The following is a 12,378-nucleotide window of genomic DNA, read 5'->3' on the forward strand; positions in this document are numbered from 1 at the left end:
GCAGCCCTGGAGCACTCCTCAGATCTCACATGCAGGCAGAAATAGGTACACCTGTTAAAGACGTACAGGACATAAGAAGCAGGTACAGTACCTGCAGAATAGGTACAGTTGGGGTATTAACGATAAATTTGGCAGCTCAACCTGAGTGCTTTTAGATAAAAGAATACAAATCACAAGGCTGAGAGAACATGGTCAAAACATTTCTAGATGTAAGGGGCAACGCAATTGCAACTTCCTTGGTCTATCTACCCTGTAGTTTCTCAAACTGGTCTTGTGAAGGCAGAATGTCAACAGGCTCCGATAGATAAGTTTCCTGTCTGATGAGGAAACATTGTAACCCCTTCAGTGCTGGGAAGTTGCATGTTGGGTTAATGTATGTCCGTAGGTAGCCAGGAAAATTGTAACTATTATCATTCAATATAAAAGGACCCGATATGTTCCATAGGATGTTAAATATAATTCCACAAATATTACAAAGTAAACATATACAGGTACACATAGTTGTATTGTTCAATTAAAGTGTAGTGTAAAAGGAAAGGGAGCTTGCAGATGAGTAACGGCATTACACCAAACAACGCAAATTCCAAAAAAGAAACGTTTTAACGGATGTAATATATTAATGATATATCACATGAAAAGATTCACTTTCTCTGTGTACACATGGACCTATGAGTGCTGTAATATTTTCTGATTAAATTATCTTTGTGACTTTTCAAGATAGTTCAACATCATTCCTTGCTTTATTTAATTGACCCTTCTGCTTGAATTATACATTGTATCTATGTCTACTCGAGAGGTCATCAACAATTCTTCTTGCACTCTCTGCATCTCAGCTGGGATCAATGGTCATTCCCAGGCATACCTGACTTATTTGTCTCGATGGTTCTCCTATTCTCACTCGTATCTAACAAGCATCTAATATGTATGTATGTATGTATGTATGTATATCTTTTGATTACTTTTATTGAAAAAACTAATTACCTAAGCTGCCAATTGATTAGTTCTCCCATGGTCAACCAGCAAAATTCCTGCTTCCCTGGGTTTACGTAATGGCCGCCTTTCAGTTTCAATCAATCTTTCAGTCAGTATAATTCAGCAGCTACCATATATCCTGACATTACTATGGCAATATTGTCTAATGGTTACAGTTTTTCAGCTCCAAGTGCTGGGAACATTTACACAAAGCCCCCATAAGCTCAGAACCCAAATCCACCACATCATATATATTGTGTCAAAAAGAGCGCTACTAGGATTGTGACCTCATGTTTACCGCAAAAGACAGAAAGGCCCAGTGCTACATCTAACTTGACATATTATATACCGTTACAAGAATTTTTTTGTGAACCCCAATGATAATTACGGAAATTCCATAGTTTTTTTTTTTTCATGATAACCCTTTTGAATCAAAACCCGTCTTTTCTTACATATCCAATAGGGTTTCTTTTAACCAATTTCATGTTTTTTTAAACAAAATGGTGTATGAATTAGACAACCAATGAGTAATTGAGTCAGGTTATATGCAAAAGTAAGTGAAGCTAAATGTATCAGCTAAATTGAAGGGGATAATTAGCATCAGGTGTTGAAATAATTAGGTAGATCTTCAAGTGTAAGTTTGGGAGGCCCCCACCCTATATAAAGATCAGACATTTTGTGAGTTTGGACTTCACCATACAGGTGTGTGGAAACACATCATGCCACGATCAAAAGAAATCTCCGAAGACCTCAGAAAAGCAGTTGTTGATGCTCATCAGTCTAGAAAGCGTTACAAGACCATTTCTAAGGATTTGGGGCTCCACCAGGTGCAAGGTGCAGCAGTGTTAGGACCTACAGATGGGCCATACCATGAAGTGGTTAAAATACTTTGGCCCAAGAATTGAACTAAATGACCCTGTAGCACTCTGGGGCTAAACCTTACTAATTACCGGTGTACTCACTGGTGCAGGTGTTCCCTCCTGGGGAAACAATATGGCCGCCAAATCTCACAGGATCTCAGGCCAATAGAAAGCAGCAAAGTCATTTGGTGTGGATTCTTATTGGTCGCCACCGGTGACCATGTTGGATTCTCCATGAGTAACACCAGCAACGATACCCAATTATCTTGGGTACCGGGGAGTCCTGGGCACTGAAAAAAGTGAGGTTCAGCACCGGAGGACTCCCTGGTTCCAAATATATATATATAAAAATACATTTACATTTTTGCCAAAATTACTGCTTTAACCAACCACTAACAACTAATATAATTTCTGATCTATGTTGTTGTGCGGATGTGTAAGTGGAATGGCACATGTAATCCTATTGCATACGATCATCTTCCAATAAATGTCCTAGATTACAAAACAATGTAGACTACCCTTACCTGTGCTAAGATTGCAGCAGCACACGGCAAATAAAAATATCACTTGTGAGCACATTCACATGTCTGACAGGCCAGCCTTTCCCCATCATCTCTTAGCATGCAGTGCTTCCACTGCAGCAAGGGATTCTGGGAAATCCAGCACACTGTAATACTAGATTGTATTAATATGGAAATATTGACATATTTGTTTTGTTTTTCCCACAGCAATTTATCAAGTATGGTAAAGTGAATGTCAGCAGTAAGCCACCCAAAGAAGAGATATGTACTGTCATTCTGGTAGAAAGCCCAATATGAAGTTGCCACATGGAACAGAGTTCCATATGTTTCTCTCTTACTCAAGTGGAAAATATGAAGAAGATAAATATTCCGGTCCTTTGGTTTACATGTTGTGGCAGATGAACTTAAACACAAGCTGCTTGACTAATAGTTTGTGAGCTCTACCTAGCAGCCGGGAAAAGTCCTAGAAATGTGAACTTATTTCATGTAAATACATTATGAATAACTCCTTGAGTGCTGTTTGTTCATTGCGTACAGAAGCCTATCGGATTACAGCATCTCCGTGCACTAAGTTGGGTTAATATACAGGTGTATTTTGTATTATATTTTAAAGACAAGGGATTTGTCTTATTTTGGGTGCTGCACCACAACCTCATCGTTCTTGATATCGCATATTTATCGCACTGCATGATTGTGTCATTAATGTGCGTTTCTTTTCTTTTCACTTTAATGCACGTGTGTGTGTGTAGGGAATGTTTTGTCTGAGAATCTGTAGCCAGTCTGATTATCCTCCGCTGGGGATATGAGAAGAACCCTTAGTGTGCCAGTCTAACTCTTGGTGATATCTGTTGGGTAAAACATCAGAGCATCAGACCATTGCCTGGAAGGTTGCAAAATGGCAACATTTCATCCTCCCTATTCCTATGCATGTATTGGTGCAGGGGTGGCCAACTCCAGTTTTACCAACAGGTCCGGTGTTGAGGATATCCCTGCTTCAGCACAGGTGGCTAAGTCTTTGACTTTTTACTTAGTATGAAGCATGGATAGCCTCAAAACCTGACCGGTTGCTGGCTAGGGTTGCCAGGTGGCTTCTCCAAAATACTGGACACAATAGTGAAAGGTGCGACATGCTCGAGACACACACACTCCTCTTTCCTCCTCTCCTTGGTCCCATCCCCAGGCTCCTGATACCTCCTCCTGATTGGCTGCATTACCCAGCAGCAGCAACTCAACATGGAAGAAGCTCCGGTACCTCCTTTTTAGCATGTCTTACCAATAAAATATCTGTGTACACACTTTTTTTTACCTTGGCTGTGTGCTGCTTCCATTTTGTTTTGTTGCCATTGATGCATTTAAAGCAAAATGCAACAAAAATAGAGAAACAATGGAAAATGGCAGGAGACACAAACAATGATAAATGCAATATATTTATGGCAAGAAACCAAATTCCTCACTTCTTCATGTTGTATACCATATAACTATCTTTCATACGGTCTCCTACAGCAAATCATGCACAAATTGAGCAAAGTATAATGGCCCATTCTGCCTCTGAGCCAAACGCTACACCAGGGGTATCCTGAAAACCTGACCTGTTGGTGGCCCTTGAGGACTGGCGTTGGCCACTCCTGCGCTACAAGGCTGAATGCATGAAAAAGAGATAATGGAAAAAAAAGAAATACTTTATTTGGCATCCTAAAGGGGAATGTCAATCAGATATTTAATATCGTTGCAGCTAATACTGCTGCCTAGTGTGCAGATGGTCTTTTGTGTTTTAATTATCGTAAAGTACATTGATAAAGGCGGAACGATCTACATGATGAATTCAATGTAAACTCAATGGTGAAACGGCCACTTCTGTAGTTTGATACATAACATAGCCGCTGTTGGGATCATTCATTACCAGCAATAACTATTACAATTTTGTGTATGGTTCCCTAAAGGGTTTATCAATGAAAGTGAATGACCATTTTGCCATTAAATTGGCACTAGCTGTAGTATTTGGCCTGAACATCTTTTACCATCACTGTAACATTTTGGAGCAGGGCCCTTCAACTTGTGGCCCATGGATCAAATCTGGCATGTGAATGACCTTGGAGTGACCTTTCGTCTCTGCTCTGGCTAATTTCATTGCTCAAGCAGTCATTTGCAAATTTTCACACTGAAACTCTCTCTTATACTTGGATAATATAAATATAGATGGTATAGACGTAAAAACCAGGCTGGCCACAAAGCTTGGACAGCGCCCTTTGATCTGAGATCTAATACTACACTGGATCTCTGACCCCCATCCCATACCTACAATACTGAGGTTCCATCCAACACCTTAAGAGTTTTAACCTCTTCATTGCCTTATTTTATCATATATCATGTGAGTGTGATGATTTGGAGGTTTTTTGCTTCCATATCTTGAAGTTTTTTCCTGTGTTGGACCATTATTTTCTCCCTTTTTTTTCTGGCATACAGTATACCTGGGAGTATCTGCACTCTGTAAAAAGTATTTATTTTTTTCCATCGGAGCTGAACTACTCCCTGCGGTTTATTTATTGTGACGTATATTATTCTTACATCATTATTCACACATCACTGGGTTGGTTGAATTTCTTCATTTCTTTCTTTTCTCATTGTTCTTTTGATTGATTCTCTAACTTTGCTGGTAAACATGACAGATTTCAACACATCTTTACAATTTTCCATGCTTAAATTATACTTAAAAGAAATATATATATATATATATATATATATATATATATATATATATATATATATATACAAGTAAAAAAGTATAAATCAGATGGTCAAACTTAACTCAAAAATACACAATTTTTAAATTAAATCATTAACTCACAGAATGTACAAAACATAACTTTAGTCAGACATATTACAGACGGTGGGTTCGGATATTCTGTTCTCGTCTTGATACCCGTTTAACCTGGTTCTTTTCTCCCTCTGTTTATCTAATCTATGACCTTGTGCAATTTGCCGCAAGAGACTCCTGGATGTGTGTGCAAAAGCCTGATAAGTACCTTCATTTCTAAGTAAAATTTGCATTTAACCTCTTCAAATCTGTTCAATAAATGAAATAGAACCTTGCAAAGTGTAAATGTATTATTATTGTTATCAGGTATTCTTAAATGTATCTTAATTTACATTGCAATACTCTTGTGGTCCTCCAACTTGTAAAAAGGGATCGGCCTGGCCCTTTGGAAATGTCGTTGAAGAGCCCTGTTTTAGAGGCTGGTCGTGCCAGCTGGTGATTTTGGGAATGTCCATAAATAAAGTAGACTGAGCAGATAACCAGACAAATAAATACAGGCATTCCTTGTTTTCCGACGATCTGCTTTCCGTCGGATGCGTTTTCCGACGGCGCATAATGTAGTACAAAAAAAGTTATGTTAATGTTTTATTCTTATTTATAATTGTTTTTCCCCCTTTTTCATATATACTCTTTTTCCTTTATATTTTAATATACTGTTTGTTTGTTTATTGATTTAATAAAGTTTGTTTTGTACAAATGTCAGGTCACCTGACGGCCTTGACCTATTGGAGTTAGCGCTTGGTCGCGTCAAAACCTTAGTCAGCGGCGCGATTGTAACATCGTTCTGAGTGCCAGATAGGTCTGGCATACAGGAGCGAGTGTTGTGTCGGCGCAACATGATTCAGGTGTCACTCCGGTGGGTTTTTGGCGCGAACAGTTTCCTTTATATATGTTAATGTGAACATTGGTAATTACACCTTGATAAAGTCCCACGGGACGAAATGCATGGCTGCGTTCTTTCACTTTAAGTACCATTGTGAGCTGATTTAATAAAAGTCTTTTATTTTAAATCGGAGTTGCCCCGAATTCATCCTTTTTCCTGCTAGAAATTTTTGCTGTGCTCCTGTGTCCTATACTATCCTTTGGAAAACTAGTTGAAGAGCCCTGTTTTAGAGGCTGCTCGTGCCAGCTGGTGATTTTGGGTATGTCCATGAATAATGTAGACTGATCAGATAACCAGACAAATAAATACAGGTATTCCTCGTTTTCCGACGTTTCGCTTTCCATCGGATGCATTTTTTGACGGCGCATAATGTAGTTCAAAAACTCACTATCCACCGCCGTATTCGCGCATCCGACGGAAACCGTCGCCTGCCAACATGGGTCCCACTTTCCGACTGTCCCGCGTCCGACGCGGGTTTGCGGGACGCATTGTCGGAAAAGCGAGGACTGTCTGTATCTACATTATGGAATGCCATTTTCCTCTATATATTTTTTTCGGGCAGGTCTGAGAAGGTAGAAACCTCCTCAAGTCAGCAAATGTTCATCTAGAGCAGTGTTTTTCAACCAGGGTTCATACTGTAGGAACCCTTTGGTTCCCCAGACATCCATAAAGGGTTCCCTGTAATTTTCAGGACATGTTAAAATTGTACCAAATACAGAAGAATTTACAATGCATCTGATGTCAGATGTGCTGTTAGAGAGAGTTGGGGTTCCTCAGAATTTCACACAGGGTTCCTTAACCAAAGAAAGGTTGGAAACCACTGATCTAGAGTCCTACATTTGACGACCAACACAAAAGACTGTGATTTGTTTTTCATTCAACAACACAAAAATAGATACAGAATACAAAATACAGAAATGAAGGGAGTGTTTATACAATTTTGGTTCCCAGTGCTTGCCTGTCTGGCCATTTCAGATTAGGGGAGGGCTGTAGATCTCAGATGATACATGTGAAAAAGTGGAGAAAAAACACAAATAATGGTGTAGACAATAATAAAAAATGTGAATCTAAACAATGCTGTCAGTCTCACTCACATATTTCTTCTGATTTTTAAAGGGATGTCAGAGACCAATCTCTCTCTGATAAGAGCCCTTGCGGGGACCCTCAGGGGTGGATGGATTTTATAGAAGGTGGTCTTAGGTTGGTGTGCTGTATATGGGTTGAATCCTCGTATATCCCTCCCAGGGAATGCAACAAAGAAAGAGAGCGATGGGATGCAAGAATAAAAAGGCGACTTACAAATTAAATGGAGATATATTGGGGGAATCTTTGATGGAGAAGGATTTAGGAGTGCTTGTAGACAGCAGGCTTAGCAATAGTGCCCAATGTCATGCACTAGCTGCAAAGGCAAACAAGATCTTATCTTGTATCAAACGGGCAATGAATGGAAGGGAAGTAAACATTATTATGCCCCTTTACAAAGCATTAGTAAAACCACACCTTGAATATGGAGTACAATTTTGGGCACCAATCCTAAGAAAATACATTATGGAACTAGAGAGAGTGCAGAGAAGAGCCACCAAATTAATAAAGGGGATGGACATTCTAACTTATGAGGAGAGGCTAGCTAAATTAGATTTATTTACATTAGAAAAGAGGCGTCTAAGAGGGGATATGATAACTATATACAAATATATTTAGGGACAATACAAGGAGCTTTCAAAAGAACTATTCATCCCACGGGCAGTACAAAGGACTCGGGGCCATCCCTTAAGGTTGGAGGAAAGGAAATTTCACCAGCAACAAAGGAAAGGGTTCTTTACAGTAAGGGCAGTTAAAATGTGGAATTCATTACCCATGGAGATTGTGATGGCAGATACAATAGATTTGTTCAAAAAAAGGTTGGACATCTTTTTAGATGGGAAAGGTATACAAGGGATATACCAAATAAGTATACATGGGAAGGATGTTGATCCAGGGATTAATCCGATTGCCAATTCTTGGAGTCAGGAAGGAATGAATTTTTCCCCTTTATGGGGTTTTTTGTTTGCCTTCCCCTGGATCAATAAGTAAGTATAGATATAGGATAAAGTATCTGTTGTCTAAATTTAGCATAGGTTGATCTTGATGGACCTACGTCTTTTTTCAACCTCATCTATTATGTAACTATGTAACTATGTAAGAGCGCACAATTGTATAGTATGTTGAATAAGGGTCTATTGCATCTCATAAACATATATAAATAATGCCCTCACATTTTATGAAAAAGAACAGTTCATGGGAGAGAGCTGCTGGTTACATGAGGTGTACACCGTTCAAGCTGCCGCCGCTTCCGCATGCGTCACGTCTACGTCACGTCTTGAGTGAGGGCGGAAGAAGCTTCCCTGGGTGTTCGGCTTCTGCAGTCTGCCAGCACCTTACCGTGTTAATACTCAGTGGCTCTCTGAACAGCAAATTCTATGCGTTTCGCTATGGCTTCTTCAGGAATCATCATCATTCCTAGAACGGATGACTTAGAGAAAAAGCTGGATGTGGCCATCAAAGCCATTAATAAAAAACATTAAGACTACAACATACCTAAAAAGTCAGATAACGGAGTTATCAGAGCGGCAGGAGGACTCGGAGAATAGGGACAGGCGCAATAATATCAGGTTAAGAGGGTCCCAAAGACAGGTACAGATGTGGACAATTTTGTTTCAAAATGGCTGATATCCATGATGCCAGACAAGTCTGAGTCTGAGCTGGAATTGGATCGCTGCCACAGGGCCCTACAAAAAAAACCACAACCAGGGGATCCCCGAGGGACATTATCTTCCGCTTCCACCATTGTAAAACTAAGGAGTCCCTAAGCAATACTAAGGAGACCCTAAGAAATATCACCCGCAACACAAAAACTATCACCTTTGAAACAAATAAATATTCAGGTGTTTCAAGATCCTTCACCCGCAACGCTTGCTAAGCGCCGCAAACTCCAACCTATCACCAAAATTCTCAGGGACAATGGGTTGCGGTAGAGGTGGATATTACCCTTCGCCTATCTACTATATATTTCTGAAAGCACTGTATGTCTGCGTCCCTAGCGGCAATCTCATTGGTCCCTTGGCCCGCCCGCCCCCGCACACCTCTCATTGGCCTGAGGCGGAGTGACGGGCCAAAGGACACACAGACACACACAGACACACACAAACACACAGACACACACACACACACACACACACACAGTGTTACCTACATTAGCGGGGCTCCCAGTGTTAGCAGCACCCGCGCGCACCTCCTCCTCTCCCCGTGTCTCCCGCGCTTTCACCCCACCCCCCCTCCCTCGGCGCCGCTACAGTCAGCGGGAGATACACACACTATTATTACCCCTTCAGCGCCCTCCCCCACCCAGTGTCAGCGGCCGTGCGAGACCCCCCTTCTATATCCCACCTCTCCCCCCCCACACATATACATGCCCCCCCCCCCGGCGCTACAACTCACCCCTTCCCCGGCGGGGGAACAGCCAGTGGCCAGGCAGGCTGCCACGCGGCGCCGAGTACCCAAGATGGCGGCGCCCGGGACACAGCGGGGGAGCGGCCACAACACGCTGCCTCCCGCCTCAGATCCACGTGGGACCTGCCGGATGGGTGAGTGAGCGGCCTTCACCTCCCTTCCAACCCCCTTCACCCCCCTTCACCTCCCTTCCACCCCCTTTTCACCTCCCCTCCACCCCCCCTTCACCTCCCCTCCACCCCCCTCCCCTCCAGTGTCAGTGTCTCCCCGATATCCCCCCCCCGGCGCCGCTACAGTCAGCGGGGGAGCGAGCGAGCGCCCGGGACACAGCGGGGGAGCGGCCACAACACGCTGCCTCCCGCCTCAGATCCACGTGGGACCTGCCGGACGGGTGAGTGAGCGGCCTTCACCTCCCCTCACCCACCCCTCACCCCAGTTCACCTCCCCTCACCCCCTTTCACCTCCCCTCACTCCACTTCTCCTCACTTACACCCCCCTTCACCTCCCCATTTACCTCCCCCCCTTCACCTACCCTCCACCCCCCCTTCACCTCCCCTCCACCCCCCCTTCACCTCCCCTCCACCCCCCCCCTTTCACCTCCCCTCCACCCACCCCTCTTCACCTCCCTTCCACCCCCCCCTTCACCTCCCTTCCACCCCCCCCCTTCACCTCCCCTCCACCCCCCACCCCTTCGCCTCCCCTCCACCCCCCCCTTCACCTCCCCTCCACCCCCTTCACCTCCCCTCCACCCCCCCCCCCTTCGCCTCCCCTCCACCCCCCTTCACCTCCCCTCCACCCCCCCTTCACCTCCCCTCCACCCCCCCTTCGCCTCCCCTCCACCCCCCCTTCGCCTCCACCACCCCCCCCTTCGCCTCCCCCCCTTCCCACCGCCTCCCCCCCTTCCCACCGCCTCCCCCCCCTTCCCACCGCCTCCCCCCCCTTCCCACCGCCTCCCCCCCTTCCCACCGCCTCCCCTCCCCCTTCCCACCGCCTCCCCCCCCTTCCCACCGCCCCCCCCCCTTCCCCCCCTTCCCACTGCCTCCCCTCCCCCTTCCCACCGCCTCCCCCCCCTTCCCACCGCCTCCCCCCCTTCCCCCCCTTCCCACCCTTCCCCACCCCCCTTCCCCCCACCCCTTCCCCCCCCCCTTCCCCCCACCCCTTCCCACCGCCTCCCCCCCCCCTTCCCACCGCCTCCCCCCCTTCCCACTGCTTCCCCTCCCCCTTCCCACCGCCTCCCCTTCCCACCGCCTCCCCTCCCCCTTCCCACCGCCTCCCCCCCCTTCCCACTGCCTCCCCCCCCTTCCCACCGCCTCCCACCCCCCCTTCCCACCGCCTCCCACCCCCCCTTCCCACCGCCTCCCACCCCCCTTCCCACCGCCTCCTAGCCCCCCTTCCCACCGCCTCCCCCCCCTTCTCACCGCCTCCCCCCCCTTCCCACCGCCCCCCCCTTCCCACCGCCTCCCCCCCTTCCCACCGCCTCCCCCCCTTCCCACCGCCTCCCCCCCCCTTTCCCACCGCCTCCCACCCCCCGCCTTCCCACCGCCTCCCCCTTCCCACCACCTCCCCCCTCCTCCCCCTTCCCACCACCTCCCCCCTTCTCCCCCTTCCCACCACCTCCCCCCCCTTCCCACCACCTCCCCCCTTCCCACCACCTCCCCCCTTCCCACCACCCCCCCCCCCTTCCCACCACCTCCCCCCCTTCCCACCACCTCCCCCCTCCTCCCAACTATAGATAGGAACCTCGCTCTAACCCCTTGATGGTTGAGGCGTGCTGCCTAGGGAGTAAATCAATGGATATATAGCGGGTGTATCTAGAGAGGTACACAGAAAGAGTCCCTTTGTAGGCGCACCGCAGACCTTTATAGAATAAAAGTGGTCAGGGGTGAAAATAAAAGTGTGTATAATGAAATGTCTTTAATACTTTATTCAATTCAGTGAAAGTGTGATAAAAACAGTATACATATTCATATTCTACTAAATATACTGTGTTTAAAAAAGACACTAAACAGGTCTAAAGAATCTACTGTAGGCCCCCAGTAGGCATAGGTGTCAAGTAGTTCTGGCTATTGCGGAACTATTGTTAATCACTGTAGTATCTTGGAGATTATTCATGCATCTATAATCGTTATTGGGTGGTATGGAACACGAGGTAGGTACTCATCAGTTTAAATGGATACCTGGTGATATTGGTGTAAAGCCAAACCCTATTCCACACTCTAAGTAGCTCAATTATCCAGATGTAATGATCGTATATGGATAGGAACTGTAGTTCTAATGGTATAGTGAAGTTAAGCAGTGATGTTTAAGGATGCACTCGTGGTCACTCGCAGACAGCTGGAGTCCACCGCGCATGCGTCAAAGGCGTGTGCAAGAGTTGCTGGCGGCCCACTGCGTCTGGCAAGGTAAGTATAGTAATTGTGACTAGAATGGTATTGCCAATCAGAGGTTCCCATAGAGGGAGAAATGGGCATGGTACACTTCAAGGTATGTTCTAGGGATAATGTATTGTTTAATCGCCGCTTTGCCGTTATATATGAAGCAGTGTTACTATTGTATCTAGCGACAATGCCCTTTTCCCTGCAAGGAAAGGGAGTGTATTTGTGCCCTCTTGTTTCTGTCTAGTGTATTTCAAAAGGCGGTTGTTTAAACCCACAGATGTACTGTTCTATTGTTGGTACAGTTCTCATACGCACAGTTCTATGTTTGGTTAGAGATTCTAACTGCGCATGCGTCGACTTCAGTGAGTGTTGCTGCGTGTGCCGTGAGATTCTGACAGTCTCTACATAGAGAACTATATGTAATCACTATGTGTAATCACTATTGAACATTTCCTCGACA

General features: G+C 45.4%; 1 protein-coding gene across 1 annotated transcript in view; it reads left to right on the forward strand.

The window, feature by feature from the left end:
• The window catches only part of IL13RA1 (interleukin 13 receptor subunit alpha 1), a 48,645-nt gene extending 42,467 nt beyond the window's left edge, over window positions 1-6,178 (forward strand). Inside the window, exon 12 of the mRNA XM_075573154.1 lies at window positions 2,561-6,178. Within this exon, the coding sequence (XP_075429269.1) occupies window positions 2,561-2,650 (90 nt within the window). The 3' untranslated portion in view covers window positions 2,651-6,178. The remainder of the gene's footprint in view (window positions 1-2,560) is intronic.
• Window positions 6,179-12,378: the final 6,200 nt, after the last annotated feature.

Source organism: Ascaphus truei, chromosome 16 (genome assembly GCF_040206685.1).
Source record: "Ascaphus truei isolate aAscTru1 chromosome 16, aAscTru1.hap1, whole genome shotgun sequence".
NCBI lineage: Eukaryota > Metazoa > Chordata > Amphibia > Anura > Ascaphidae > Ascaphus > Ascaphus truei.